The sequence below is a fragment of the Notolabrus celidotus genome, chromosome 11 (assembly GCF_009762535.1).
Source record: "Notolabrus celidotus isolate fNotCel1 chromosome 11, fNotCel1.pri, whole genome shotgun sequence".
NCBI lineage: Eukaryota > Metazoa > Chordata > Actinopteri > Labriformes > Labridae > Notolabrus > Notolabrus celidotus.
In genome coordinates, this window is record NC_048282.1 from 34,822,283 (window position 1) to 34,839,869 (window position 17,587).

Genomic DNA, 17,587 nt, shown 5'->3' on the forward strand with positions numbered 1-17,587 from the left:
CTGTTAATTATGTTTAACTTCTCACAAGTTCTGAAATCTGCATCCTAAGACAGTGATAATCATTAATGAGAACTCATCTTTCACCTTTAAGGTATGATGTATTTTCCCTGTGTCATAAATTACCCTGAATTGTTTGATTATGAAGAATTGTGCTTACTTTCATTTATCTTTTAAATCCATGACTTGCTTTAATCGAAGAATATGCATTGGTGATAGCCGTAGTGATATGTTTATATTAACTTGATATTTCGAGAGAAGTTTGCGCGGTAATTATAATACCAATCCTTTATTCAGAGGTTGAGTCTCTGCATTGGGCTGATGAAGAGAGGAGGAGTTAATAGAGGAAGGACTCCATCATATTAGAGGAAGTGTGAAGTTCCTCATTTTAAAGTGAAGACGGAAGAAACGCAGCATTCAACCATCAGAGCGCCCAACATGAGAGTCAGACACACTTTAATCTGCTTCTTCTTCCTCTGTGAGTACCTTCTTTTATTGTCTTTAACTATCATCCTCTCTTTTCAAACACTTTTCATTATCATCTTTTATTTTCTACAGCTAGTTTAGATTTTTAAAGAAGGTTAACTTTGCAGCCGATGTGGAGGATTTTCTGTGTATGAGAGGCATGTTGGCTTCTGTGGTTAAACTGATCTTCACTTCAGACAGAAATTGAGGAAGCTGAAGGTTCACACACACCCGAGTACTTTTAAAGCTGACTCTACAACTCTACTTTACTCTACTGTAAAACTACATTACAACTAACAAACCTAAGTCTCCAAGTTGTCCTCTTACATTTGTTTTTAAATGTTTGGCACATTCTTTCCCTGCTTGGCGTTGTAGATATTTAATATTGATGCATGAGTGCCTTTTTGTTTAGCTGCAGACAGTCAAATCGAAGTGTGATAGACACTGTGCTACACTGTTGAATTGTAAGTTACATTATCAATGCATGAACTGATTTCAGTTGTATTGTAAGCTCTTAGTCTATATGACTCAGCCTCACAAGGTCAGTCAGGGACTGGGGACAGTCCTTTCTTTAAACAGAATCTGTCGACTAAGAAAGCAATCATGTGTACCAGGACTACACTGCAAAAACTCAAAGTGAAATTGTCTCTTTTTTAGTCAAAATGTCTTCTCCCACTTGGTTTAAGATACATTTACTCCAGCAAGATAGAGGGACTTGTTTTAAGACATCTTAAATATCTTGTTCAGTCAAACCATCTTGAAATGATCTTGTTTTGAGTTGTAATTTAGAAGAAACAAGGTTTATTTAACTTTCAGACATTTTTCAAGCTGAGATCTTATTTGTAGAAGACGGATAATCTTGATTTAAGACGAACACTTTACTTGATTTAAGTAAATGCATTTTATTGGAGAATCTATCAGAAAACAGCTCCATTGATAAAAGAAAGAAAGAAAGAAAGAGAAGTTGTTTTTTTTCAGGGTGGGTTTCAGTTTTCAGACACGGTTTCTTCTAAATCAGATAAAAATAGACATCCTCAAAGTACATGCACGCAATGAAACACCTCCTTTAGAGCACAGCTAGCTTATTCTAAAAACAACCTGACTGAATATTAGTATATCCAGCTCACTATGAGAAGACATTATATCTCAAAATACTCAAATTAAACTTTGTCATCTTATTTCAAGTACAAGATGGTCTTAAACCTAGAGAAGTGCCGCTATAATACAACTCAAATTAAGGTGAATATATCTGAAATGAAGAAGTTGATAACAATTAGTATTCATGCAAAAATCTTTTTTTGAATGATAAAATACTAATTGTTACCATTCCTGTCTTATTCTGAGACACTAAGCTTTAAAATGCTGGTAAAATATAATTTCAAAAAAGTTTTCCCTGCTTCTTTTAAGATCACAGTTTTCTAAATATTACATCTTATTTTAAGAAATCTTACCAAGCACATTTTCACTTGTTCTATTGGCAGATTTCTTTTTGCTAATTTCAAGGTAAAAGTACCTTGAAATAAGTTGTATTTTCTTATTTTTGGAGGGGCATTTTTTCCAGTGTAAGGTCTGGTAACATTTCTCCGAAAGAGACTGTGTATGTGACTTCTAAGAGGGTTAAGCAATCATGTGTTCTGGGAAAAGGATACGCGGTACAACAAGCTACGCAATTCAAGCAATTTCACCCAGGACATGGAAGTAACATGTAGCGACAAACAACCATACACACACACACACACACACACACACACACACACACACACACACACACACACACACACACACACACACCAGCCATTACAGTAAGAGAAACAGATTAATTGAATAAGCATATTTTTTGGGGCTGTGGGAGAAAGCCAGAGTACCCACACAGAGAGCTCTGAGAGCCGGCTCTTTGAAGTGAACGACGGGAGCCGGCTCCTGACAGGGAGCCGTTTTTCTCGTCTTTTTCTATTAAAGCCTCACGTGATTGGTCAAGACATGGTGACGTCTTGACCAATCACGTGTCTACATTGAGCAGAACGGGGAGTGAAGGGGTTAAGGCTGATTTATACTTCTGCGTCTCCCCTACGCAGCAGGGGCTGACGCGGACATGAGCCCCACATACTTCTGCGTCGATGTGTCCGTGTCGCGCAGTAATTCTCCGCCGAAACGCCTGAGGGCAGTGTGGTCTCTCTGATAGCCGGTCTCCTACTTCCGGCCCGCTACGATCTCTGTTTACTTTTCCACATCGATTCAGAGCGTGTTATGCTAATCTACAGCTGATACATGTTGCTGTTTATCGTACAGACATGATTACATGAAGAATAGAGAGGAGGACATGAAATACACGGCCGATGTGTGGCCGATGTCCGGGATCCCGGAAGTGCTGTGAATGCGGGAAAGACAAAGCCGCCGAGCGGACCAATCACAGGGCTTGCGGTCTGCGTCGGCTCTACGCGGAGTTACATTTTGGAGGAGGTGCACGTCAGCTACGTGCGTAGGCCTCTGCGTAGGTACGGGAGCTACGCAGACCTACGGCGTAGGCTACGCCGTCAGTTCAACGCAGAAGTATAAATCAGCCTTTACAGACACACACAGCACAGTGAGCACACCAACAGGAGGGAGACGAGAGGGAGAACGTGCGCGACAGAGAGAGAGAGAACGCACTGGAAAGGTGAAAAAACTAGTGACTGCAGGAAACACAGTAAACTTTAGACACATTTAAACGGCATAGTCAGTTTAAAGGCAGAGTGTTGACTGTGCAAGGTTAAAATATGTCATCAATCAGGGTCCACAAAAAACCTGCAAAGGCACATTAGATCTGTCTGTGAAGGATCTCAGTCATCCAGGTCATGGACATTAGAACTGTTTATCCATCAGTGCAGTTAGAAGAACAAAGACAGTGAAGGGAACCTGCTGTTAATGAAGTTTATAAATAATATACAGACATCAGAGATTGGACCTTTTTGTCTAATTGAGATGAGTCTTGTTTTCTGTACCTTATAATTTAATTTCAGTGGAACTCTGCTCCATGTTGAGTATATAAATAAAGCCTTTCCATTATACACATTTGATATAATGTATGTTTTTTACATTAGTTATTCATTTGACATATAATTTAACATTATTTTAGGTCATAAATTCATTCAAACAAGAAAAAATCTTGGGAGCCACTTGGGAGCTGAAAGAGTCGGCTCTTTGTAGTGAGCCGAGCCAAAAGAACCGGCTCTCTAAAAAGAGCCGCATTTCCCATCACTAACAGAGAGGCTCCAGCCCTGTTGGTAGTTTGAACCAGGAACCTTCTTGCTGCTATGCAACACCTCTTACCACTGCAACACCCCGCAGCCCACAATGAGTCAGAGACATAGTAAAAAGTGTGAAGATCAATAGGAGAGAAACAGAAGATGAAAAGGGTAACTCATACTGAGCTAAATGAAAAGCACACTTTGAGGTTTAAATTAAACAAAGGTGGTGTGACTTGCCTTCTTAATGTGGTTGAGACCATCAGTTGTGTTGTTCAGAGGTAGGGTTAGTACACAATGGATAGTCCTATTTGACTACTGTTGTAATCCAGATTATGGCAAAACCAGATTATTTCATAGTTTTGATGTCTTTAGTATTAATCTACAATGTTGAAAATAATTACAATACATAAAAAACATTGAATGAGAAGGTGTGTCCAAACTTTTGACTGGTATCATCAATCAATCTTTATTTGTATAGCACCAAATCACAACAAACGTTATCTCAAGACGCTTTTACAAACATAGGAGGTCTAGACCACTCTGTCAAATTATGAACAGAGACACAACACCAAGACAGGGTAAGACTCAGTCTGACCCCACCTTAATCCATCATGAGCATTGCACCTCACAGTATTTAGCTAGTTACAGTGGTGAGGAAAAACTTCCTTTTAACAGGCAGAAACCTCCAGCAGGACCAGACTCATGTTAGACACACATCATGCCTCGACTGAGTTGGGTCTGGAAAGACGGATAGAGGAGAATAAGAGAGAGAGGTGATAGTGATGAGACGAGTAGTAGTAGCTGGAGTCCAGAACGTCCACAGCAGGAGGACGGCTACGGCAGCTCAGAGGAATCCACGAGACAAGGGAGCTCAGGGACTCCAGAAAGGTCTATGGTTAGTGACTTTAATGGGACAGGCAGAGTTTAAGTAAGTGATGAAGGGGTTGGGGGGGAAGGGGGTGAGCTAGGATCCCAGTGTGTCAGTACGCCAGTACCCCCGGCAGTCGAGGCCTATAGCAGCATAACTAAGCTGGCAGCCAGTGAAGGGAGGCCAGAGTAGGAGATATGGGCTCACAGTGAAAGATGAGCTGCTGTTACACACACAGTATGCCAAAATAAGGTGAAGTACTGTATGTGTCGTTACATTTAAAAGTACAACAACTTGGAAATTTGGGATTGAATCATTTCTTACTGACTTTGTATGCAATTGAACACCTCTCAGATTTCCCTGTATTCTGTTTTAAGGTTTCCACGTGTGACTTCTGTTGCTAAATCAGTTCATGTGTACATTATGGGTTATTAGTGCTCCTCTTTAAGTTAAAGACTTGATGTTATTTAGTATGATAGCTAATGTCTTCAGTGAAATCTTAATGTGGATTAATAATGAGCCTCCAGCCTTCAGTGGTGGACAAAGTTCACAGCTTCCTTACTTAATTCAAAGTATAGATCCTCCAGGTCAAATATTACTCCAATACAAGTGAAAATTGCTCTTACTTGCGTTTAAAAATACTTAAAGCTGGGGTTGCTGTTCAGATTTAGATACACTTTTTGTTATACTGGTTAAAATGATCTTTATGTCCTGATGGTAATCAATACATAATGTGTTCTTAAAAAAGAGCGAAGAAAAGCTGCTATCTACAGCCGGAGTAAACCTGGGAAAACACTAACCAATCACCGTTTTTGGGTGCCAAAATTTTAAACCATTCAAATCCCGTCCTGCTGTTCTGCCCTCCTCCTGCTCGTACATTTCCCCGGCGTGCACTCTGAGTCCCCGTCTCCTGCCTCTGCTTCCGCTGGCTCTATTTACTGCCCCTCTCGCTCGTCCTCGGGCCTGTCCCCTCTGACCTGATGAGGGGCTTTGCTCAGGACTGTAGTCCGGATCAGAGTCTAAAAAGCTCTAACCAACAAGCAGAATAATTAATGACATTCAGTAAGTCCTACAGAAATGTAGATGTATCGTAGCGTCCGTCCGGACGCTGTAGGGATGACGAGCCGATTCGTGAACACGTTGATCTTTAATAACCGGTCACTGTCGGCCGTTACCACGCCAACCAACAAAACAACAATCAATGTTTGAATGAATGAAGAACTTCTCCTCTTGTCTCTCCTCTCTCCCACTCACACACTCTACACCTCTCCTGATGCCTTCACTGACTGTCAACACTGTAGGAATTAAGAGCATCTACACTGAACATGTTTAACAAACAGTAGAGCTGTTACAGTGTTATATATGTGTTATAACTTTTCTCCTGATATCGTGTCACCATGACAACTGGATAATGCTAGCATGACAGTTGTGAGTACTAACAGCAGCCATGTTTGTTTGTGTTTTTAACTTTCACTATGAGAATGTTTTGGTGAGGACCGGTTTTGAATCAGTCACGATCATATGGTCGCAAGTCAGCGGCGCTCGTGCATGTGAGCGGGGGGGGGCGTCGTTTTGGAGGAGCTCTGAGGGAGGAGGGGAGGGGTTAGACGGAGTCATGAGGAAATGCTACATTCAAATTCATGCTGGTTTTCCGAGATTACCAACCCCAGCTTTAAGTATTCAAAGTACTTTTTAAAATATCTAAAAACTTTATATTTTCACAAAGCATGAGTGCAGTCAAAAATATATTGGAGTACATTCTGTTACATTCTGTTTATTTAGAAACCATTACTTGAAATCTCTAAAAACTATACCATGGAATAAAAACAGACACTAAAGGCTGATTTATACTTCTGCGTCTCCCCTACGCAGCAGGGGCTGACGCGGACATGAGCACCACATACTTGTGCGTCGGTGTGTCCGTGTCGCGCAGCAATTCTCCGCCGAAACGCCTGAGGGCAGTGTGGTCTCTCTGATAGCCGGCCGCCTGCTTCAGGTCCCGCTACGATCTCTGTTTACTTTTCCACAGAGATTCAGAGCGTGTTATGTTCATCTACAGCTGATACATGTTGCTGTTTATCATACAGACATGATTACATGAAGAATAAAGAGGAGGAGATGAAATACACGGCCGATGTGCGGCCGATGTCCGGGATCCCGGAAGTGTTGTAAATGCGGGAAAGACAAAGCCGCCGAGCGGACCAATCACAGAGCTTGCGGTCCGCGTCGGCTCTACGGGGAGTTACATTTTGGAGGAGGTGCACGTCAGCTACGTGCGTAGGCCTCGGCGTAGGTACGGGAGCTACGCGGACCCCCAGCGTAGGGTACGCCGTTAATTCAACGCAGAAGTATAAATCAGCCTTAAGTTTCTCCAGGCACAGACAACTTAGTTTGAAATGTTCATCTGGAATGAAACAAATGTAACGTAGCTCAGGACACTCTCTCAGGTTGGACAGTGAATGTTTGTTTGTTTGGGCAGAGTGGGCAACAGGGAGAACATTTCAAACCATACGTATCATTCTTCCTTTTAAAAACCTGTAACACGGGCTGAAGATATGACCATGGGTGCTCAGGTGGAGAATTATAACCATCATTACCACCTCTAAGTTAACTGCCTGATCTGAGTGATGCTCTGTGTTTGCTCCATGTCAACCGATATACGGGTACGACTAAACCACTGAGACAAACAGAACTACTCAAACACAGTTCACTGTCTTAGGGATCAGATCTCAGAAAAGAGAAGGACATTAATGAGCTTACTTCAAGCAAAAGTAGTGAGTAACTAGAGCACTGATAGAAATGTAGTGGAGTAAAAGGTACAATAACTGTCTTCTGAATGTAGGTTTCCCCAAAAAAGTACAGTACTCTGTTACTGTCCACCACTGTCCAGCTTACACAGACTGGTTGAAGTGGTCGGCTCCTGAATCTGTTGTGACACAAATCATATTGCTGATGACAGAGAGTAGAGATAACGGCTAATGTTTGATTTTCTTTTTGACAGCTCTGAGGGAGGAAAGCACAGCTATCTTTAATGAAGATATCGGTGTTCGTACAGGAACTGAAGGAGGAAACATCACAGTTGCATGCACCTTCAGTTTATCTGGAAAAAGGAAGATCTTCTGCAGGGATGACTGTGACAAAGGGAACATCCTTGTTGAAACAACTGGTGTCAGTAATCAGAGTGGGAGATACAGCATTGAATATAATGAAGGAACTTTTCTATCAACTTCTACACTTCTCTATGTGAGCATCACAAATCTGACAAAGTCTGACTCTGGACGGTACAGCTGTAAGTTGGACAGAAGTTTGCCTCCAGATTCAAGTGAGACGTTTGAGCTCAGAGTCAAAGACGGTGAGTTTTTACTCTTTATTGTTGGCTGCTTAAGTTTCAAATAACCCAAACTTTTATTCTAACAATTATGTATTGAGCTGCATATTTTTAAGTTGTGGTGAACCCTGATAAATACTCTTTGAAAACAACAGCTCATGAGTAAAATATGTTGACTGTTTTGAGTTAATTTGTGTAATTTTAACTTAATGTGACCAAAACATACCGTACAATCTGTCTGTGATTGTTTGCTCGTGTTTCACAGCTCCAAAGACTACTAAACCAAACAGGACTCTCCAACCTTTTTCAGCATCAACCTCCTCAACCACAACACGGACATCAACGGAGACTCTGAACTCCACTTCAGGAAGCACCACACCTTCATCAGCCTCTCAAGAAATTACCGATAAATCAGATCAGGAAACAAGTATATTTCCAAAATTAAAATACCAGACTGGTAGTTTTATTCATTTATTTCCAGACACAAAAAGTGTGCATGAAAGGACATAAATGTGCAGAAGCGTTTTGTAGTCACTTGAGAAAAGAAAATCTGCTCTGTTTTTCTGAAATAATGAGATCATTATCTTGGAAGTACGAGAAACGTTTTTCTGAATTAAAAAGAATTAACATGAAAACCGGCGCCTCAGTTACACTGGACTCCCACCAGATCCGTGTACGGTCCTTCTCTGATCCGCTGCAGTCCAGCTCTGTGCTCTCTCGTCCGTCAACACCCACCAGTTACATTTTCACGACGCAGCACGGAGCAGGACCGCCACACAGCTGGAGTCATGTGACCGAGGTTTTCCCGCAGTAATTCAACTCCATTCGATCTGCAGAGTCCCTCTCTACTTTCAAAAGACAGCTAAAGACCCAGCTCTTTAGGAAGCACTATGCACTTAGCTAGACTGTTCTCCACTGTTGTCCCCAGTGGCAGATCATGTCTTCCAGCTACAGTTGACTCACACTGTCCTGCTCTACTCTGGGACTCGGTGTTCAGCTCTTGAGTGACCCAGCACTTGGTACTTGGTCATTATTGTGGTGATGTTAATTGTTGATGATGATAATGGATGGTCTTAAATTGTTTGGTTGCTTCATTGTAGATGTTCCTTATTTACTTTGTGCATTGCCTTTACACTGCTTGGCAGTACCTGCACCCAAATTGACTTGAAGCACTTTGTTACTCTTACTGATCTTGTTCCCTCTTGTCTAGATATTTGCTTGTGTTGTTCTTGTTCTCGTATGTACGTCGCTTTGGATAAAAGCGTCTGCTAAATGACATTGTAACATTGTAATTACTGAATCAAGGATTCTCCTCCTCCTCTCCTCATCCATGTTGTCTTTCTGGTCCTCTGAAAACCTCTGACCTGTTGACTCCAGGCCTGGCTCCGCTCATCATGACTTTGGTTTGTTGTTGTAGTTAAGTGAAATACGATCTGGTGATAACACAGAGTGTTTTATTCTGAAAATTAACCGGATGTTTTCATTTTGTTTTGGTGAAACCTGACTTCCTGTTCCGCTCCATCTGCTCTGTTGAGATTGATGCGTCGTGCTCCGGCATCCGGCAAAGATAGAAGTCTTGTGTATCTGATCCGGAGGGCTTCAACCTGCCGGATCAGAGACGCAGCCGGAACGCACAGAGCGGATCCAGTGGAAGTTAACACATTGACTGGAATAGAAACCTATCAGATCTGGTTTTCATAAATTGTTTGATTGTCTCTTGAGTCACCACTTAGCCAGCCTGAATGAATTTCAGATGCATCGTCTTATATCCATGAAGCATGCAAATTTGATCAGCTGATCCTGTAGAAATGCTGCAACGTCCAACAGATCAGAACGGACCTTACGTCTAAACAACAGCAAAGTCCTCTGGTGCCTGCACAAAGTTAAATATCATCTATGTTACTTGAAGACACCAGGATCTCCCACTGTCTTAAACCCAAAGTAGATAAAACTGGATTAAAAGGATCAACCGGGTCATGTTTAGGCTTCTTCCTTGTGTGGCCTTGAGGTGCTGTTGGGATTTGCTGTAGTGGAATCGTTAATTCAGAAAAACAGAGCAGAATTTTTTTCCTCATGTGAATGCAACACGCTTCTGTATGAATGCATATCCCTTGTATGTATAATGTGCATATTCATTATTAAGTTGCATGTTTTATTATAGATTTATCTGAGTTAAATATTAAGTTGTCTTTTGGTTCCACTGTGCTGCATGAACAGGCCCTAATGTCCTTCAAAACAAACCAGGCAGTGTAAAACAAATGTGTTCTGTTGGCAGATCCTCTGCCGTATTTGGGTCTGCTCCTGGTCCTCCTGATCATCATATTATCAGTGATCCTGCTGATATACTGCAAGAAGAGGACCCGTAAACCCAAAGGTGAGACTACAGGTGAAACTCAAACACACACACACACAAGACAAAAAGTAGTAGTCATCGGAAAGTTACAGACAACAGGAGGTGAAGCAAATCAATATCAGTGTATGCACCCGTGTTTGTCCTTTATACTCATGCAAACAGATGTGCTCCGAGCTAAAGTCTTAACCAATCACTTGTTTACTAATTTGATTCAACGCCTCATTTTTTTTTTTCAAAAGCAGATGGTGAAAAATATTAGACAAGCAAGAAATCTCACTTCCTTCTTTTTTTCTGCGGAGGGTTAAAAATACATTGAGACGTCAGATATGAATCACGAAGCAACAGCAGCATACACAAAAAGTAAACAGTCCTTTGTGACTCAATCATGACGACTGTGGTACCAAATGCTTTCTCTGTGTGACTCAGTACAAGAATCCAGCTTCATGGTGTGCCACAAGGCTGAGTTCTTGGACCCTTGTCTTTGTTAACTTTTATTACAGACCCTTAGATATCTGTAGGGCTTAGACAGAGGTGATCTAGGTTTTAAATGAAGATCTGAGTAAGCTCAGACAGCTCTTGTTGTAATGCTTCTAACTGTTTATTGAAGCAGCAGCAGACATTCTGTGTTTTTCCACTGCAGAGGAACTTTAAACCGGAACTATGTGCTTTGCAACCGGAGCAACCAGGGTCTAAATTAAGTTCAAATGTAATCATATTCTTATCCTTTAGGGTTTTTTAAAGCTCCTGTGAAGAGTTTTAGATGGTTATATAACAGACTTGAAGTAATGTCAGTGCCTCTTTGTGAGCTACAATAACAAACCAAGACTATTTCTATCTTGTTACTTTTACATCTGTAACCACAGGTGGGGGGTAGGTGCAAGTCTTAGTGATAATCTGCACACTTACTAAACACAAGGGGTGACCCCAAATAGTTGAATATTGGACGATTCGTTCTAACGAGCCTTAAGGCTGATTTATACTTCTGCGTTGAATCAACGGCGTACCCTACGCCGGGGGTCCGCGTAGCTCCCGTACCTACGCCGAGGCCTACGCACGTAGCTAACGTGCACCTCCTCCAAAATGTAACTCCCCGTAAAGCCGACGCGGACCGCAAGCCCTGTGATTGGTCCGCTCAGCGGCTTTGACTTTCCCGCATTTACAACACTTCCGGGATCCCGGACATCGGCCGCACATCGGCCGTGTATTTCATCTCTTCCTCTCTATTCTTCATGTAATCATGTCTGTATGATAAACAGCAACATGTATCAGCTGTAGATTAACAGAACACGCTCTGAATCTCTGTGGAAAAGTTAACAGAGATCGTAGCGGGGCCGGAAGCAGGCGACCGGCTATCAGAGAGACCGCACTGCCCTCAGGCGTTTCGGCGGAGAATTGCTACGCGACACGGACACACCGACGCACAAGTATGTGGTGCTCATGTCCACGTCAGCCCCTGCTGCGTAGGGGAGACGCAGAAGTATAAATCAGCCTTTAGTCGACTGCCAATCTCATAGTCGAATATTTGCATATGAAATGTGGATCATTCCATTCAAACCATGGGGGTGCTCAATGTCTAATTTTACATTATTTTCCTGTTTCCCGTAAAAACAGTGTCTCATTTAGCCTATTTTTATATAAATATAGACTTATTTAATGTAATTCTGAGAACAGCTCTTGAAGTGTTAAATCTCCTTAAAGTGGTAATTAAATCTCCCCTGGTAATTAAAGGTGGACTCTCCCATTTAGCGGGACCTGTGGAGCAGACGTACCTCAGCTGGTCTTTAAATCTTTCTACGTTCATGGCAGCTCAAAATGTCAGGAAATAAAACTTCAGTTGATCCTAAAAAATAGTGATGCCTCAATTTTCAAAAAATACCACTTAAAAATGATTTCTCTGTACATAGGACAAAATTAGAAAAGATATTACAGGTTCAGCTCTGACCACAGGGGGCGCCAAATTCATCACGCACCAACATTCCCTCACAGGAGCTTTAAATTGGAAATCAAATAAACATAAAACACAGGGTAAAGAGAAGGCTTGAGAGAAACATTATCTGGGTGGTTGAAGTCTCATATGTCAGTAAGTTGTGTCTGTCTCTTTGACTTAACGCTCTAAATGTCATGTGTTTTCAGGCCCTCCTGTTCAAACTGAGTATGCTGACATCTCAGGGGTGAGTCTGAGGGACTCTGGGTCTTTATTGTTGTAAGTGTTGGTGAACTCCGTTCAAAGTAAAACAGAGCTTTTATTTTCTCTTCCTGCAGGCCAACCGAGTGTATGAGGAGATCAGAGAGGAGAACAGACCGAACACATCTCCCCATGTGAACATTTCTACAGTTTACACTTGTGCCAAATTTTCTAAACCAAATGAGGCTGAAACCACAGGCGACTACAGCCTGGTGTCTGCTGCAGGTCCTCCGAACAAAGTAAGGAAAAACTGAATAAGGGTGCGGTTTCAGTAAAGTCTTTTTGAAGAAATTCACTCAAACTTCCCTTCACTGTGGTTTAAATCTGTTTTTTATCAGAGAAATGAAACAGGAAGTTGGCCAGTTTGTGATCTTGTTTTGGATTACCAGCTTCCGTTGTTTTCAGGAGGAAGTTGAGGTTTGACGTAGAGTGTGGTTAGAGTGCCACATGGCAATGGAATACTATATTATACAAAGGGGAAAAAAAGTATTTAGTCAGCCACTGATTTTGCAAGTTCTCCCACTTAGAAAGATGAGAGAGGTCTGTAATTTTCATCAGAGGTACACGTCAACTATGAGAGACAAAATGAGAAAAAAAATCCAGGAAATCGCATTGTAGGATTTTTATCCATCCATCCATCCATTATCTTGACCGCTTATCCCATTAGGGGCGCACGGGGGGCTGGAGCCTATCCCAGCTGGCTACGGGCGGAAGGCAGGGTACACCCTGGACAGGTCGCCAACCTATCACAGGGCGCCAACCTATCACAGGGCATTGTAGGATTTTTAAAGAATTTATTTTTAAATTATGGTGGAAAATAAGTATTTGGTCAATAACAAAAGTTCAACTCAATACTTTCTAACAACCTTTGTTGGCAATGACAGAGGTCAAACATTTCCTGTAAGTCTGCACCAGGTTTGCACACACTGTAGCTGGTATTTTGGTCCATTCCTCCATGCAGATCTCCTCTAGAGCAGTGATGTTTCGGGGCTGTCGCTGGGCAACACGGACTTTCAACTCCCTCCATAAATTTGTCACACTAGGTAAAATTTAAAAGACCACCAGCAATAAAATACCCACTGTTAAAAAGGACGGAATGCAGCTAGTTTGATTTAAAAAGAGTTTTATTGCTAAAACCACAGATAAAACATCCCAGGGTTAAAACTGTGATTCAAACAAGGAGTCTTATGGTTAAAAAATAGATTAAAAAGTCCCAATAATAAAAAAGAAGTCACTCAACAGTCTTTGTGCAAAATCCAGCTTTTTCCTCCGTCGCCTCAGTTGCGCCTCTTAGGGTCTCCGTACAACCGCCTCCGCTCCTCCACGCTGCTTTTCTGGTCCCGGTAGTCCCTCACGTCCTGCTCCCTGAATCGACCCGGCCCACTCGTCGCTGCTGCCCGTCCCGTCCTCCTCGCGTCTGCAAAAGCTGGGGGGAGGGAGCGCCGCAGCTTCAATAACAAATTATCACACGAGAAAAATAACAGCACACACACCGACTAGGCTCAGACTTGATACGTCCCTCTCACTTATCTGATCTCAAGGGTGGTATCAAGCCTCCTGTGGTCGACCCGTGGATCCCGGAATTGGAGGACTTCCCTGACCGTCTCGTCCGGACGTCTTCTTTAAAATCCGTTTCTTTGACTCGAGGATTCAGTCTGTGTAGCCTTTGATTCCTCTCCGACCTGTTCCCTGTGCTTCTCCCCTTCTGCCTTTTATCCACAACTCTGTTATATCCACACACCTTGGGGAGTGCAGTCTAATCAGCCCCAGCTGTCTGTCCTTGCCTTGATTAAAATCCAGGAAGTCCATGCAGGTAAAATGTGAACAATAAAAACACACTAGAAAAAAAATACAATACACTTTAAAACCATAAGTTATAAAACATCAAGGCAATAAAAGCTGGCACTGTGACAAATTTTCTATGGGGTTGAGGTCTGGAGACTGGCAAGGCCACTCCAGGACCTTGAAATGCTTTTTATGGAGCCACTCCTTCGTTGCCCGAGCGGTGTGTCTGTGAGCAGCCATGTATATTCAGCCAACATGTAAACATTAGATCAACGTGCTGGAGAGCCGAGGGCTCATCCACTTCCTGAGGGGGCGTGGTCAGAGAGAAAACAGCCTGTTCTGAGGAGGGCTGAAGAAGAGTGTTTTTTTAGGCAGACCAAAATCTGATTTCAAAGTGTTTTTTTGAGCATAAACTTTAAAGACATGTTTTGGGGACCTCTTAGATCAATATATATTGATGAAAAAAGTGTGATATGTCACCTTTAATACTGGTGCTGATAGAGAAATTAGCTAAGCTGTTTTTTGAACCAGGTTGAAACATGTTTATTTTTGCCATAAAGTTATGTTTTTGAATGGTTGTGGATGTGGTTTCCAGTGCTTCTGAAGCCAGCCTCAGGCAGGCGGCAGTAGCTCAGTCCATAGGGACTTGGCTTGGGAACCCTTCGGTTCCCAAGCCAAGTCCCTATGGACTGAGCTAGTGGACTGGTGGCTGGAGAGGTGCTGGTTCACTTGCCTGGGCACTGCCGAGGTGCCCTTGAGCAAGGCACCGAACCCCCAACTGCTCTGGGTGCGCTTGTTGATGGCAGTATCCTCACTCTGACATCTCTCCCTAAGCATGTTCACTGCATGTGTGTGTGCATTGTATGTATATACCAAAAAAAAACTGTGCATGTAGCATGTCCAAAAAAATAGCACGAGTGAAAAAAATTGAATTTTCCCCCTGGGGATTAATAAAGTACCTTTAAAAAGTGGATACTCAAGGAACTGCAGCTGGATGTGTGAATGTGTCTATTTTACCTCAGAAACTTGGGGTTGTTGGCAGGCACACAACTAAGCTGGGTTCAAAATGTGATGCTAACAATTGTTAGCGGATAAATGAATGTGTACCATAGACTGTATAAAATATGGACGTAGTATCCGTGGCGCCACCCGTCTGTTTCAGAAGCGCTGTTTTAAGGCAAATCAGCGTCGGCAGCCATATTGCTGCTGTCAAGCAATTGTGACGTAAAGAGGCGGGCTTTGAGCCTCCTAGCCAACAGCTACAGTGTTCCCGCCTGTCAGTCATGTCAGCTGTGCCTCTCATTGGAAGACTCGTAATCTCAATATCTTTGAAATTGCAGAGTTAGAAAAAATTCACCCCCCAGTACAGTGTGTGCCGATCGAGAAATGAGCTGTCCAGACTGCACTCGTCTTTTGAACCAGGCTGTAAACATGTTTATTTCTGCTGTAAAGATCGGCTTTTTTGAATTGGTGTGTATGTGGTTTCCTGTACTTATGGAGCCAGCCTCAAGTGGACACTCAATGAACTGCAGTTTTTAACACTTCCGCATTGGACTCATATTTTTAGACTGGAGGTTGCCACTTGATGTGTACCTTCTGTCACTACAGCATCTCTTGTCGTATTCAGAGCATGTTGTTGGATGATTGGTCTTCCAAAAATCTAAAGAAAAGAATTGTGATGGAATTACAGGGAACATATTTATCAAATGTTACAGAGAAGCCCAGGTTTGGTACAAAATATGTACAGAATTAAAAACAACACAGCTGATATCTTCAGTTAACTATGTGATATTTAGGATTTCAAATTGTAAATAAAATGAATTGCAACTGATGAACTTTCACCTCTTTGTTTCGTCCCAGACTGAAGACGACTTGAGTGAACTCCACTACTCTACAGTAGATTTCCCCAACAATCCAGCCGCCTCGTACGACAGCGCCCCCCCTGGAGGAGCAAATAATGTCGTCTACTCTCTGCCTCGAGTGGAAGCAAGCTCAGAAGACGCTTCACCTCCTCTGTATTCCACTGTGACTCGACCGTAGCTTTAGCTTTCATGCTAACAAACCAGCATTACTCTCTCAGGGATGGACCGATGAACAGTTTAGAGTTCATAGCTTTCTTTGTTCACAACATATCTGCACTGTAGCATAAAAACAAGAGCTTCACATTAGAGTGGCTTTTACTGCTCCTATGTTTTTTTTTAATATTTAAAGAATGTAAAGTATTAGAAATGTACGTTTATTTGCTTTAAGTTAATAATATATATTTTGAGATATTTTATATTTAGATAGGCAAGGCAAGGCAAGGCAGCTTTATTTGTATAGCGCATTTCATACACGAAGGCAATTCAATGTGCTTTACATTAAAACATTAAAAGCATTGGAAACATTCAGACAAGCATAAAAGAACACAATTAAAATGACATAATAGAACAGAAAAGAAAATGAAAATTAGAATATGTTAAAAATTACATTAAAATTTTAATTTAAAGTGGGTTAAAATAATCTAAGATAGGAAGGCAGTGGCAAATAAAAAAGTCTTAACCTTTGATTTAAAAGAGGTGAGAGTTGGAGCAGACCTGCAGCTTTCAGGGAGTGTGTTCCAGATATGTGGAGCATAATGACTAAACACTGCTTCACCATGTTTCCTTCTGACTCTTGGGACTGAAAGCAGACCAGGACCTGATGACCTCAGAGGTCAAGGTGGTTCATAAAGTAGCAGCAGATCAGCAATGTATTTTGGGCCTAAACCATTCAGTGCTTTATAAACCATCAGCAGGATTTTAAAGTCTATTCTCTGACAGACAGGAAGCCAGTGTAGAGATCTAAGAACTGGAGTGATGTGGTCTACTTTGTTGGTCCTTGTTAGGACTCGAGCAGCAGCATTCTGTATGAGCTGCAGCCGTCTGATGGACTTTTCAGGGAGTCCTGTAAAGACCCCGTTACAGTAGTCTAGTCTGCTAAAGATGAATGCATGGACGAGACATAAGTCCTTTAATCCTTGATATATTCTGAAGGTGATAGTAGGCTGACTTTGTAATTGTCTTAATGTGGCTGCTGAAATAAAGGTCTGAGTCTGATAATAAATGATAATCAAATGTTAAAGGTTGAGCTCCTGTGAGGAACTGTCAGGTCTTGGGGTGGCAAATGAAATGTAAGGGGTGCCCCAAGCCACTCCCCATAATTGTTCATAACCATTTTCCTTTTTAAGCTAGGGTTGTTAGTCTCGGAAAACTAGCATGAATTTGAATGTAGCATTTCCTCAGGACTCCCTCTAACCCCCCCCCCCCCCCCCCCCTCCCTCCCATCGGAGCTCCTCCAAAACGACGCCCCCGCTCACTAGAGGTGTGAAAAAATATTGATTCAGCAATATATCGCAATA

At 42.1% G+C, this 17,587-nt stretch overlaps 1 protein-coding gene across 4 annotated transcripts; it reads left to right on the top strand.

Moving 5' to 3' along the window:
* Positions 1 to 396: 396 nt before the first annotated feature.
* Positions 397 to 16,543, top strand: LOC117822164. 4 transcript variants are annotated; one of them, XM_034696837.1, is made up of 8 exons: positions 397 to 475; positions 7,559 to 7,909; positions 8,151 to 8,285; positions 8,319 to 8,342; positions 10,161 to 10,259; positions 12,372 to 12,409; positions 12,501 to 12,662; positions 16,069 to 16,543. In XM_034696837.1, the coding sequence occupies exons 1-8, from the start codon at positions 436 to 438 to the stop codon at positions 16,246 to 16,248; spliced, it is 1,029 nt and encodes a 342-aa protein (XP_034552728.1). In that variant the 5' UTR covers positions 397 to 435; the 3' UTR covers positions 16,249 to 16,543. The 4 variants fall into 4 exon arrangements, with proteins under 4 accessions (XP_034552728.1, XP_034552726.1, XP_034552727.1 ...); XM_034696835.1 differs by having other exon boundaries at positions 8,151 to 8,342; XM_034696836.1 differs by lacking the exon at positions 8,319 to 8,342 and having other exon boundaries at positions 8,151 to 8,312.
* Positions 16,544 to 17,587: the final 1,044 nt, after the last annotated feature.